The following is a 14,591-nucleotide window of genomic DNA, read 5'->3' on the forward strand; positions in this document are numbered from 1 at the left end:
TGTCTGTCTAACCTTTGATTGGTTGAATAAAGAGCTGAATGGCCAATAGCAAGGCAGGAGAAAGGATAGGCAGGGCTGGCAGGCAGAGAGGATAAATAGGAGGAGAAATCTGGGGGAAAAAAAAAAGATCAAGGAGAGAGAAAAGGAGAAGAGGAGGACTCTAGGGGCCAGCCACCCAGCTACAGAGCAAGCCACAGAACTGAGTAAGAAGTAAAGAAAGATATACAGAAACAGAGAAAGGAAAAAGCCCAGGGGCATGAGATAGATGGGATGATTTATGTTAAGAAAAGCTGGCTAGAAACAAGCCAAGCTAAGGCTGGGCATTTATAAGAAAGAATAAGATTCTGGTGTGGTTTATTTGGGAGCTGGGTGGTGGGCTCCTCAAAGAGCAAAAGACTAAAACAACCAACATTACCGTTCAGAGGTTTAGTCCATTATCATCATGGTGGGACACGGCAGGCAGACATGGTGCTGGCGTAGCTGACAGGCCTACATCTTGCAGGCAGCAGGAAGCCGACTGTGAAACTGAGACATCAACGCCTGCCTCCAGTGACAGGCTTCCTCCAGCAAGGCCTACTGACTCCAACAAAGCCACACCCCCCAGAAGGGCCACCTCCTTTGGGGGCCGGTTCCTGTCAAACCACCACAGGTGACAGGCTTGATGACCTGAGCTCAATCCCTGGGACTTATACGATGGAAAAAGAGAACCACCCCCACAAGTTGTCCTCTGACCTCTACTAAGGAAGGCTCATAAGTTTCCTTCTTGGCTTTTTACTTTCAGTGTCTCTTAAATTTTTTGCATTTTAGGTCTCTGCACTTCTGAGAGCAGTAAGCATAAGCCCTGCTACCTCCCAGGACAGTGAAACTGCCTTTACCAGAGCCCACTGGGAAGGAGTTCTTTAAAGGTGCCTGTCAGAGAACAGTAAAATGCAAGAGTGTGTTTTTTAATTCTTAGTTTTGCTTTGCTTAGTTTTATTTATTTATTTATTTATTTATTTATTTATTTATTTATTTATTTATTCTTTTGAGATGGGGCCTCACGTGTGCTCTACCTGGTCTCTAACTCACAGGTGAGTCCCCAGCACGGGCTTCCAGAGTGGCAAGAATGGAAGGTGTGTGTCACCAGGCTTAACTATGACTGACGGACGTCTCACTGAGATACAGTATACACTGTCCTGGCTTTTAAAGCAAACTAAACCACAAACAATTTAATCGTGTTGAGTCTCCCTGCCGTGCCTGTGCCTTCCTTACTAAGAGACAATATCTAGGGATCAGAAACCACATGTTCTTCTTGGTGTTTTAGCTGTTCCACATTTGGGGCTGGTTCCCATCTCAGAAATCTGACTTTTATCTGTGCCATCAGAGAAGGTCACAGAACATGGCAGCTGACTGTGAAATGCCTCCAGGATGAAAACAATTCTCTGCCTTCACGAGAGATCACCACACTGACTGCTTTCATCGCTAAAATCTCCAAACCGTGACACTGAGATCGCTGCTCAAACTCCCTCCTTGCTCTAAGATTTGAAGCTCACTCTTCTGATGCAGCCCCAGCTCCTAAGCACCATGTGATGGCCCGGGATGTCCAATACAGCAAGCATAACACCCCTGCCCCGGGCTGTGCAAACCTCGTCAGCTTTCTCCCAGGGACTTCAAGAAGACAATGATGGGACTTGGGATGACAGGCAGGTGGTACCCCATGTTAAGGGCCTGTAATTATCCCTGAGTGTAAACCATATGGGCTAACTTTGGGGTTTCCTTCTTCTCCCATATCCCCCATATCTGCTTCCAGTTTTGTCTCTCCGCTGGTAAAGTGAGACAGAGAGAATGGAGAATTATGGGATGTTAGATGCCCTTAAAATAGTTAGGCCCATAACCAGGGTTCTTGGTGATATAAAAGGAGCCTATAGCCAAGTGGTCAAACTACTGTTGGACACAGTGATACAGGTTAGTTCAGGTCAGCATAGCCATTAGATAGAAGAGGTGAACTCTGCTGGTAGAGATGTACCTCTAATGAGCTGTGTGCTGCAGAAGGCGGCACACAACTGTGCTCAGCTCCCAGGAACGGCTTCTCTGGCCAATCTACAGCACTAATGAGCTGTCCCCATGTGAACCATGTCCCTCCTCTCCTCGGCTCCTCCACTTGGCCCAGAGGAAGTGGCACAGAACCGAAGTGCAACATCTCACAACTCCTTGCACACGGCAGCCCGCCTATCACTAACCAGACCCTCAGCTGGTACTGTCAGAGCAGGGAGCGCATCCGTGTTGTAAGCAGACACTGAGCATAGGTTAACGAATGGCAAGAACATGAAGCAGCTTGCCTGAGAGCAAACCTAGCCCTGTGTCATCTTCCTCCAACTAGTAAAAGGCGATGAGATCCTACAAGGCAGCCTCACCACACACATTTAAACAACCCTCCTGCCAGGATGCCGAGGACGACCAGCGACCGCATGTCGCCAGTGTGAAACAGCTGCCACTCTGGCTGAGCAACCACAGCTGGGTTTCTCAGGATGTGAGGCACAGCCTGTGTCAGTCCTTGCTGCCAGGGGCTCAGAGGTGCGGCAGGAAGGAAGCATCTCTATCCCAAAGGTGACTCAGTGACTCAGCCACCCAGAACCTCTTCAGGAGGGTCTCAGCATGGCCATCTCCCTGCCCCTCCTCTCTCTGGTTTCTGTTATATGAAGACGTTGGAAGTCCACTTGTAGCCTTTGGTCAGGACAGCGGTCCTTTATGCTTGGTGACTGAGCACAGTGCTGCAGGAGAACTCCATTCGCCATAAACCCATTCTGCCATGAGGCATACCTACCATCCGGGTCTTTAAAAGTCAACGTGATGAACTTGCTGGCCACCATGAACATGAAAATCACCCAAAAGCATGCAGCCAGCAGCAGCCACTGGTGGTGCATGTTGTCAAACGGGAGCCATTCAATGATCCTTCCTGGAAGACACAAGTGAGATGCCTTTGTCACTTGAAGCAAAAAAAAAAACAAAAAACAAAAAGTCACACTGGTGATTTCAATCAACAGAACCAAAATCATTAAGAACACTTCGACTTCGCTAGAGTGAGTATTCTGACTTGACATTTAATTTAACATTCATATTTAATGAATATTACTGAAGGGCCCATCTTATAATTAAGTCAACTTTCAACACCCAGTGGAGGGGAATGACAATGAGCAACTATCATTCTGGAATCCAGGAGGTTGTGCCACTGCGGATCTGTCTCCTGATTCCTGTCTCCCAGGTCAATGTCACAAGAAGCTCCTGGGAGGGCCCGGAAGGAGGACTGCCAAGGACTGGACTAGATATTTGTTGGCAATTCCTGGAGTGCAGACACCATGGTGAGGCCATCACAAGATGCTGTGTTTAAAAACGCTGACTGGTGGATAAGGTATATCCACAGCGTGAGACTCCTTAAGAAAAAAATAAAAAACCAATCACCTGTCCTTCCATAACCTCAGGTCATTTGCCTTCAAGGACCTGCGTAGAACTTGGGGGACGGTGCTCTTCATGTTATCACTGAGAGTGATGTAGGGCACATCTCTCGGTCCTCAGCCTATCACAGAAGTCGCTCTGCCACAAGGACGCACAGGGAACCAGGAAACCACCGTCAATCCTCAGCAGGAGGGACAAACAAGTATGTTCCAGTCAAGTGGCACTTCTTGAAGCAGGATTAGACCATGCAAAGAGATCAAACTGGGCTGCTTTGCACCAGCTGACTAAGGTCAGCCATCAATATAGACAAGAGAAATGGTCTCCAGTCTGCTGCTGCTAACAGTGGGTGATTTCAGAAGTTGCTTCCTAGCCCTGCCTAGTCACAGCTCAGCCAAGACCCAGAAAATAATAACCCTTCTTATTCCCCAAATGCTGTATTCTGGAGCATCACGGGAACCAGGCATCTGAGACCCAATTCCTTCCACGGCACCGAGTGAGTGAATCTCTGACATCCCTGCCTGCATGTCCTTGCCAGGGAGCTTGCCACCGCCCATGCTGCATGTACCTTCCCAGGGGGTGTCTTGCAGTACTCTCAGGGACCCACCTGTGCAGTCCAGTGTGTTTTCACTGGGGTCTCCAAGTATGGTTGCAAAATTATATAAAAATATACGATCTCGGTTTAGTTTCAATTTCACATAAATACATTTACAGAATCTACTCAAACAAATAAAATCTCTAATTTTTTTTCTGTGCTTACATATTGGGTCTAGTGTTTCCTGCATGTCCCCAGGGAAGATTGCCAGGGTAAATATGTAGAAATGTGATATACCTCGTTAAGTTTCTAGGAAACAACACATAAATTTTAGATATGTCTTAAATGTTACATGGGACACACCTGGAGTGAGAAACCATTTGCCGCTTCTGAAACTTAGATTTCACTGAGTGGTTGCAGTTTACCCGTTAGAAGACATGTCAAATCCCTCAACTACCTGAGGTAGGCTGTCCCAAGTCCCAAAAGTTTCATTCTTTCTTCCTTTCTCAATAGGGCGGCTCAGGGCAATGAGGATTGCTAATCTCAGTCTGTGTCTGACTTCAGGCTGCCTCTCAGGCCAACTGCTCTAGGCCTCAACCTCCACAGTCCACCTCAGACATGAGGCCTTCATCCTCCCTACACAAAATGAAGCTATGCCAACAAAAAACTAGTACATATTGTGGGCTAGATCACCCCAAGGCTTTCCCTGAGGCCCAGAAGTATGGAGATAGAAAGTAGTTCCTTCTCTAAACCAGGAACATGCTTGGCAGAGCCAGAAATGGCCTGGCGCCAGGGCCTCGGGGGAGCTGTGGCGCTGGATTTTGAGAACCTTTTTCCACCCTATGGGGCTACTGGTTATCAGTCCCCAGATTGCTGCATCCTCCTCTCTGACATCTTTGAGGTACCCTGTGTTCCCCTTGTACAACATGGATTAACTTCCTGCTGGCTTTGTCCCATGATGGCTTTTTGCTAACTCTGTTCCATTTTTCTCCCTAAAATAGTTTATAAGATGCTATACTTCTTAATAAGCTTGCTTGGCATAAGACGCAGCCTTTACAGGAACCTTTGACCCCTGCTGTCTTTATCTTTCTCATCTCCTAGCCCTCCCACTTAGGACCCTGTCTGTCACTGAAGAATGACCTACTAGTTCAGGTCAAGCACCCACTTCCTACAATAGGCCCTAGCAAACCAAGTTGGCCAACCCTTTGTCACCCTTTCCAGGTTCGTCTGTGTCCTTCTACTGTGGTGGCCGGAAATGAATATAGCAGTAGAGATGCCATCTCAGATGATTTCCTGCTTTTCCCTCTTACAGACAGGCGAGGGCTAGGCTGTGCTAGATCCTTCAGTCCCAAGTTCATTCAACTTGTCCTCAGGACAATGACACATGGAGGAGGTGTTGCCAAGGGTTGATTGGGAGTGTCCTGCTGAGAAATCCTGCAGCAGAGAGGCTGGTGAAGAGGCCAGACTGAGTCTCGGGGAGCTGGGTCCAGTGCAGAACAAAGAGGCCCTTGTGCTGAATGCCCCACTCTCTCCTGAGCTATGTACTGCGAGTGAGGACACACAGATGAGAGCTGAACTGCCCCCCCTCCAGAGATTTGCTCACTCTGCACAGCAGGTGATAGGCGACCCCTGGGTACTGCCCACTCTGGTACCCGCTCTGTTCCTTTCCCATGGACTGCCTGGGCATTCTGGTCCCTGAGCACTCGTGCCTGGCTTCAGGCTCTCAGGGGTTTTATATTAATGAATATAATTCTCAGCAGGAACTGGTCTTCTGAGGGAATCTGATTTGGTGTACCCACAGGACCCACCCACCACTACAGGAAGCTGGAAGGGATAGATAAAGATTTCTCTGAAATACAGAGCTTCACAGACATTGCAGGAAGCCTGGTGTTGCTGGGAGAAGTCAGGTTGGAAAGTCCAGTCATGCTTGCTCTGCGGCTGCTTTAAACCAGGGAATCCCAGGTGTTATTGGCTGGGCTGGTACCAGGGCATGTCTATCTTTCTTGCCCTCTAGCTGGTGGCTACAGACTTGCTGTCTGGGCCCCAAATTTCTCGTTTCTATGGATAAAACTATCACCTGCGCATGTGCCAAGGTGTTGAGATTCCCACAGAAGAGTCTGCCTGGGTATCACAACAGCCACACAGCTTACAGTAACATTCAGTGTGCTCTTTAGTTTCTGAAAGTTTAACAATTTTCAAGGCAATGATGTGTGTAAAATGTCCTCAGAGCTGATATTTAGACGGTCCCTTTCTTTCCCAGCCCAGCTACTGTGCAGGTGTTGGGGAGGGAGAGAAGTAATTACAAGGCTCCTATCTCCTTCCTACCACTTTCCAGTTCATTTCCTGAGTTTCTTAATATACAAGGGTCTCCTGTGGGAGGACACGAGGACTTAAAAAGTTCAGGTGCAGAAACGCAAGCCCCTGTTCAAATTGGTCCTCTGAAAAAGAACAAAAGTGCCAAGTCTTTGCAAGTATCTCAAGACAAGTCCAGGCTAGATGGCACTAACCCATGACCCCACGTCCTGCTATGGATGCTTTACCACTGGTGTTCAAGCTGCTCCCTACACCACGAGGAGAGGAAGGGCCAGCTTCCTTCATCATTGCCCCGTTGGTGTCCCAACATTGGTTTCTCTCATTGGCTGCCCTGGGCTCTTGTTAAGCACTGCCTGCTGCCCCTCCAGGTATGTGAGCCTATGACAACTGATTAACACACCAAGAACTAGAACAGCGCCTCATGAACACAGACCCTAGGATGCAGCTTGCCTATTTTTCCATCTTTCTAAAGCAGGGTGCCACCGTGAAGACTCAACAGAGTCCAGCCTCTACATGAGAGGCAATATCAATTTATTAGCCAATATCTGATGTCAGGAAACGTCAAGAGCTCTTAGAACATCAGTGCTACTGAACTCAGATCATATTTTCTAAGTCAGCCTATGTGCACGTTCTTGAATTACCACCTAACTTAAAATGTGCTGCTGTGTTGAAGAGATGGCTCAGTGGTCAAGAGCTTTGGCTGTTCTTCCAAAGACCTGAGTTTGGCTCCCAACACCCAAGTCTGGCAGCTCCCAACTGCCTGTACAACCCCAGTTCCTGGAGATCCTACCAAAGTCCTCTTCTGGCCTCTACGAACACCTGCACTCATATACTCATACCCACGGGGACCCAGACATACACGTAAATCAAAATAAAGTAAATCTTTAAAAATGCTGATGAAAGAGTTAATGAATCGTGCTGGAGTCCAAGAACTTTAAACCTAAAAGAAAACACTACACTAAAAGGCAGTGCCAACATATATCGTCACTACGCAGAAAAGGGAGCTACAGGACTGGTGTCTGGTCCTATTTGTTAATAAAAATAATATGCACACACACTGTACTTGAGAATGTGACACCCATAATGCACTGAGTAGTACTCCGAGAAGATGGAGAGATGGTCACTTTTACTTTAGACATATTTATATTTTAAACGTCATTCTTCTACCGCACATAGCCTTCTCACAATAAAATGAATAAAATGTCAAAGAATGCCACCAGCACACATGTACCCTGATGCTTTTAGCTGCTGTTTAATTTTTTTCTGCTTCACTACTGTTAGCCATAGTTTCTTTACCATGTGCAGTTTGGGGAAAGGAGGTAAGGACTTTTCTAGCCAGGAAAAACTGATGAGCTGGCCAGTGCGCCAATGGGCACTGGAACACGGAGCAAATACATATTTTCCTTCCTTGGTTAATTCTTGTTTGCTTTAAAAAATAAATAATTAAGCATGAACTGCAGAGAATAATACAGCAAACACCCTCTCCAAACACTCCACTGTGGTTTTGTTGAATGTGGGCTTTCTTTAAAGGAAACAAGGTTACAGGCACGGCTGGAGCACCTCCCTCCTCTTGTCTGGACTGTTGTGTTTTAATCATATCTGACATTTGAAGCTGGTACTTTTTCCCTATGACAGGATAGTCTGGAGCAGGGGTGGGGGCAGTTAAATCAGGTTTGCAAAGAAGATTGCATGGCCTGTGGTGCTCACCAGACAGGCACACCACAGCTAGTAAAACCAGGGAGGGGGAGACACACAATATTTAAGCATTTAGCTTCCCTGCTCAGGGCCTATAGTGAGAAAATATAGCGGTTAACACAGGCACAAGGGCAAAAGGTGTAAACTAAGGGAACACAGTTAATGCATAAACCTTGGCTTCTAAACTACATACAATGTGAGTCGACCAGTGAAACTGTCGCCTGATCCTCTCTCAAAACACTCATTCCTCTTGGCTCCTACGTTACTCCTCTTTATAACATAGGACACTCAGAAGTAAGGAGGTTAGGAAGTTCCCAGGGAAAGAAAAGTCATACTAATGTTAAATGTTCTGATTTAAAACTTCAAGGCTGGAGAGAATGTTCATCTGTTAAGGGCACTTGCCACTCCTTCAGAGGACCAGAGTTCAGTTCCCAGCACCCACGTTGGGCAGCTCCCAAACACCCATAACTCCAACTTCAATGGATCCAACGCCATCTTCTGGCTTCTGTGGGCACCTCCACCTGCATGCACACAGACACATGCGTACACATGAACAATAAATCTTACAGAACAATAACCTTCAGTGATTGTGGGGAGCTGGATTGTGACAGGTCTCCAGGTAAATGATCTTGGCCGATCTTCAGCATGCTAAATATTCATTTACTTCCCAGCTCTGTGTGTGACCTGACATCTTGTGACTATGTAATAAAACCATCTAGAATGTATGAACAGATCCCTAGCTTCCACCAGCTGGAAGGCTAGGAATGCCACCAGATAATATCTGAGGCCTGTAGCAGAGATTGCGCTATATTGCTGTAGCCCACATACCCAATATTAATGTATTTGAAAACTGAGTGGTTTTCTTTGTTCTGTTACTAAAAAACTTGATGAAATTGTTACTAGTTTGGTATTTGAATCCATGTTCCCAGGCCATGGTCATTCATATTCCTTATTTCTCTTTGGTGTGGATTTATTTTCTTTATTTTTAGCATGGATGTGTGTGTGTGTGTGTGTGTGTGTGTGTGTGTGTGTGTATACAAATATGTAAGCTTAATGGGCAAAGAAATTAAAAAATTAATCAATTCATTTTCACTCTGAAAATGCATGTTCTTTTATCCAATAGAATATGTGTTAGAGATACAACGGTCTCGCTTGTCCTTATAGATTCTCAAGTCTAATAAACCCACAGGAACCAGAAAAGTGGTACATGGTGATACTGGAGGGAGATGGTACTACAAGAAAATGCAAGAGGCCATGACCTGGGCAAATGGGCCAGAGAGAGCCCTAGCCTAAGGAGGTAGGAGGACGGTTCCATGCCAGGGAGCTTGCTTGTGAGTACTGAAGGAAAAGAAAGGCCCATGTGGTTCAGGATACAGTCGAGGCGGTGCAAATATGGCTCAGAAAATACCAGCCCTAACAGAGTTGATATGGAATCCAGGCTTTTTTTCATATCCAAACCTGTGCCCCCATACAGAAAAATGGGGAGTGGGGCATCTGATTTTAAATTTTGATATAAATTTCAAAGATGCTAAGAGCCAATATTCACTCGACGATGGTCCATTTTCATTTAGGAGGGAGCATTCTAATCAGCCCAAGCCAACCTGGCTAAGTGCTTGGTCTACATCTCTATCCCTAGAAGCCAGAGTGAAGGGCTGGGGAGAGAGCTCAGTCAAGGGCTCACTGCAGGAGGACCTGTGTCTGAACCCCCATAGAAAAGCTGAGCATGTCAGTTTCACAAGCCCTGTGCTAGGGAGACGGGGACAGCAGGGTTCCTGAGCACACTGGTTAGCCATCCTAACCTAGTCAGTGGGCTCCAGGTAAACACAAGATCCTGTCTCAGAAAAACAAGGTAGGAGCTGGAGAGATGGCTCAGCAGTTGATGCTCTTGTAGAGGAGTCAGGTTCGGTTCCCAGTAGGCATACACATCCAGGGGATTACAATTGCCTACAATTGAGCTACACTCAAGTTCCAGGGAGCATCTTAACCCTCTTCTGGTTGCCTCAGTCACCCAATACCCATGGTGCATATACAGACACACAGGCACAACACACACACATACATGGCGCCTGAGAAATGACATCCAAGGTTCACCTCTGGCCTCAATATGTATGTGAACACATGCGTGCCCCTCCCCCATACACCAGTGAGGGAGCTAGGAAGACCCACAGTATACAGTACGGAGGGCTTTGATGAGTCCCGGAGAGAGGCGTGTCTAGCTAACAAACAGGTGACTGCCTTGGTGATTACAGCAGCATCTATCTAATGAGTCTGGCTTCACGTTGAGGCCAGTGGTTGTCAGTCTTGGCTGCACGTTAGAATCACTACAGAGATCTCGAGAAACAGTGATGCCCTGGGTATGGACATGCCTATGGAGGTGACACCAAAGCAGTTTTCCGAGCTCTATACAACACTCTCATAAGCACCTAGGACAGGAAACTGCTGGTCCAGTCACTCTCCACCTCACTCAGCCTCCTCAAACTTCAGTGTCCTCACCAGCCCTGTCCCCACTTCCCCCCGCCCCAGGATCTAGTTAAAATGCAGATTCTTGGCACATTCCAGAGTAATAGGCACTCTCTTTACATTTAAAGAAGACTGGCTGCAAAATCTTATGGAGCCAGGGCAGTCCAACGATACTCTGAATTACATGTGCTCTTAATAGACAGCTGAGAAAAGTTTGATTAGAATCTAAGACCATCTCCCATCAGCGTCTCTGTTACACTCTTCTCTGGCTCTCCATCTATAGAGAACTCGACTCTGTAGAGTTAAGATTTGCTACCCATGGGAAAAGAGACCCTATGACAATGTGCCCTATTTTCTAAACAAAAAGCACCCCAGAGTCTCACTTCTCTGAGCCTCTGCACTGAGCCCCTAAATATAAATCTTCTCCCTGAGGCTTGCCACCATGCCAGGGTGTTAAGGTTCAGGTTCACAATATCTATCTGCAAGGGGGCTGGAAGCTGGCATGCAGTCCTTCCTCCAGGGTTCCATGAAAGGCCACTGCTTTCCGGTAACCAGGTGATAAATAGCCTTTAAAAAGCCTGACATTCTCTGTAATTAACTCCCCATTGTTCAAGGAGCCAAATGCAACTCCACTATGCCACTTCCAGCTAACGGTGGGGGCAGAGCTGAGTGTACCCACACCTCTCCGGTCACAGTATGCTCCTGCACACAGAGCCTCAGCCCCCAGGAGCTGGCGTATCCATCTTCAGCGCTTTCCTCTTTCCAGTCACTAAGTGGTACTTACACATGTCAAGATGCCAACATCTGATTCCAAGTCAGAGGGTGGGCTCTGAAAACCCACAGGCAGAACTGGAGACTAGATGGAGAAGCAAGGGAGGGGAAAAAAATACAGCAGAACCCCCAAGAAGTCCAAGTCTCTCTTCTCTTTCTCTAAAGAGAGGCAGTGTGCATATGAACAGCCGCAATTACTAATGACAGTCACAGGGCAGGTACTGTCTTTGATGCAACCCTCCCCTCTCCTGCATTTGAAAAGAGGGACGCCTATAGATTCACTTTTCTCAGCTGCCCATGCTTTTCCCCTGTTGAAGCACGAAGCCTCTCCTGCTCTGTGATCAAATCTAATCCCATCCTTCACTCTGCTTTTAATATGCTCACACTGGTTTAGGAAAAGGCTCCGGAAAAAGTCCCATGGCACGCAAGCCCAATCAACTCTGTTTAAACAGGCTTTAGCCATTCACTCACTCAGTAATAGTCGCCAAGTGCTGATCTGAGCCCCTGAGAACACAGCAACTCACATAATGTAGTAATATAACCCGCTCCGTTCCTGAATGCTAATAGAGAGACTGACTTGCTAGGTGAAAGATCTGTGCTTAGCAACAGAGCAAGGTAAGAGCAGGGAGGCTGGGGCCTCCAGGATAGAAGGTGAGTTTGGCAGAGTGCTCAACACTGGAAGTGACCACTTGGCCTTCCATCAGCATGGCGATGTCTTTCCAGTATCCCCAACTGTTAAGTGGCTATGGGCCACAGCCGGGGAACTGGGAGCAGCTAGGTGCCTTACAGCAAACACCCTGGCTACATCATTCAAAAGTGGGGCAAAGGGACAGACACATAAATGCGGGGAGGGGAGCGAGCACTCCCTGGAGAGACTAGAACGAAGCATCGCCATTCTCACTGCAAGGCTGTTCAGGCAGCACAGCATAGAAAGGCCAGATCCTGGGCTCCCTATTAGTCCTACAAGGTGGGAGGCGACAGTTCATCTCTTCAGCTGAGATGAGACTCTTGTTTTCAGAATGCTAACGGTTGATTTGTCTTTTTCTTTCTGCCACAGTTCACTTCACTAGTCCTGAACGTTTATCCTCAAAGATTGAGGGGAAATTTTTGCAGTTAAATAGGATGTATATTTTAAGAAGTTATGGATGACCCAAAATTTTTTTCTTTTTCTTTTTCTTTTTTTGCTTTTCAGTTTAAAAGACATTAAGTTACTTTTCAGCAGACTATTGTTTGTCCACAAATACCAGCGCCTAACTCCAAACTTGAATATATTTTTATCACCCAATTGATTGGCTCCTTTCCACAAGCTGGTAGGATTCTGAGGACTTTCAAAACATGCTGTCAGAGCTTTTCACTTAGTAGGGGCTGGCCTGCCATACACTGTAGGTCCTGCTCAATGTAACCTCCCTGCTTAAGCATCTGTGTGACTTCCACGTGGTGGAAGGAAAGAACTGATTTACCTCCACGTGCTGTATCTTTTCTCTCTCTCTCTCTCTCTCTCTCTCTCTCTCTCTCTCTCTCTCTCTCTCTCTCACACACACACACACACACACATACACACACTATATATATATATATATATACAGACACACACTAGCACACACACACTATATACTAGCACACACACTATACACACATATACACTTGTGCATGTGTGAAAAATAAATATAAAAACACGCACAAATTATAAACACTAAAAAGAACACTCCACCCACCCTCCCGACCAGAACCCTGAATGTTTTTATACCAAGACTTTATAAATCAGTTCCTTATTTACAATGAGTTGAACAAAATACCTGGAAGAAAGTGAAATTGTATATTTGAATGTATAATTTGATATAATAAAGATTATTTTTTATTAAAACCAAAACTGGTGAAAAGGGGAATGGAGCAAATCAGGATGAGCTGAATAAGCCACAGTCTAAGGTCTGGAATTCTGAAAGCTCCAGGGAGGCCAGTGTCCCTGGAGCAACATGAGCAAGAGGGGTTAGAGGAAGGCCTGAGGAGCAGAGCCGCTGAGGGCCCTCTGGGCTGAGGCGGGAGCTCTGGTTCTCACCCTATCACACAGACCTCAGGCTTCACAGATACAGTGTTCACACTTCCAGACCAGAAGGAAGCGCCATACAATTTGGTAATAACAAGGACCTATCACCCCTAGAAGGATGCTGGGGAGAGGAGGACCAGAGCCCAAGGTTGGTACGATGGGGATATCATCTGTCTGTCATACTTTTTGTTTCTGGATTGTAGGGTAGCACCAGATTTATTAAATTACAGCTTAATAAAGCACAGCTCAGCGTATGAACCTGTCCTATAGAGTATACTACAGATCGCTGGAGCTTTCAAATTCATAGCGTACGTTTCTCTGGATCCGAGTTCAGAAATTTTCTTTGTCTTCTCTGCTGCAGTCCTTCCAACCCTGCTTTAGAAGGTTGGGTTGTCCTTGTTGAGCAGGACGAAAACACATCCTAACTCTGTCCAGTGACAAATCCAACAACGGTCAACACAGAAGCTGTGAGTGATGGAGTATCGTGAACACCTGCACAGGACAGCTGTGTGGGATGCCCCCCCCCCAACCTGGGCACCAACTCAGTGCTAGCTGCAGAGTGTGTGTGTGCCCTTAGTATATTTAAGGAGACATTTCTAATTATGCATGCACATATTCATCATCAGATGCTTAAGTTCCCTAAAATCTCTATACAAGCGAGACAGGAAGCCCTACAGATATTGAATAGCAATGATCTTAAATACCTGATGGGTTCACATTTTCCATCACGAACCATCTGGGGCCTGGGGTTGAAGGTGTCACATTCCCATGCTGTTCTTGCCCTGCTTGAGGTTTGGGGCTCCTCTTGTCCTGTGTAGGATGATTTTAAAATAACAGTGAGAAATCAAGGCCATCCTTAGCTGCATACAGAGTTTGAAGTCAGACTGGGCTATACAAAACCCCATCTCAAAACAAAAAGACCAAAACTAAAACAAAGTAACAAAAGCACCACTGAAAATTAGGTGAATTTTCTTAATATAACTCAGTTTCAACTGGAAACAGTCACTTGGGACTATTCAACTGTATTTTGTATGACAGGTCCCTCACAGAAAGCAGGTAGCACCTGAATTGTTTTAATAAACAAGAATATATTTAAAGTATGCCAAGAGAGCTAGCTATTTAAGTTATCCTGTGATTTAGTATGAAAAGTAAAATTATTAATGAGATATTTTTACCAAAAACCAGTCCAATCCCACTGTCTCATTTGTTCAGCACTGGGTAAATAATTTTTATTCAGCACCATCCATTATTCCAGTGACAGATACAGTCTGGATTCTAGGTTCCTTCAGGCTTTAGTACCGGACAGATTCTAGACAAAAGGCATTTGATAAATGAATAACGGAT

The 14,591-nt window shown here is 46.1% G+C and overlaps 1 protein-coding gene across 3 annotated transcripts in view; it reads right to left on the reverse strand.

Moving 5' to 3' along the window:
• The window catches only part of Chst10 (carbohydrate sulfotransferase 10), a 31,174-nt gene that overhangs the window by 14,822 nt on the left and 1,761 nt on the right, over positions 1-14,591 (reverse strand). Inside the window, exons 1-3 of one of the 3 annotated variants that reach the window (XM_057751738.1) lie at positions 14,423-14,525; positions 13,952-14,057; positions 2,804-2,935 (exon numbers count right to left, since the gene is read on the reverse strand). In XM_057751738.1, the coding sequence (XP_057607721.1) occupies positions 2,804-2,935; positions 13,952-13,973 (154 nt within the window). In that variant the 5' untranslated portion in view covers positions 13,974-14,057; positions 14,423-14,525. Of the gene's footprint in view, positions 1-2,803; positions 2,936-3,438; positions 3,584-13,951; positions 14,058-14,422; positions 14,526-14,591 lie in introns of those variants that run through there. The other 2 variants (XM_057751739.1, XM_057751737.1) reach the window with 2 other exon arrangements.

This window comes from Chionomys nivalis, chromosome 19 (genome assembly GCF_950005125.1).
Source record: "Chionomys nivalis chromosome 19, mChiNiv1.1, whole genome shotgun sequence".
In the NCBI taxonomy this organism is placed as follows: Eukaryota; Metazoa; Chordata; class Mammalia; order Rodentia; family Cricetidae; genus Chionomys; species Chionomys nivalis.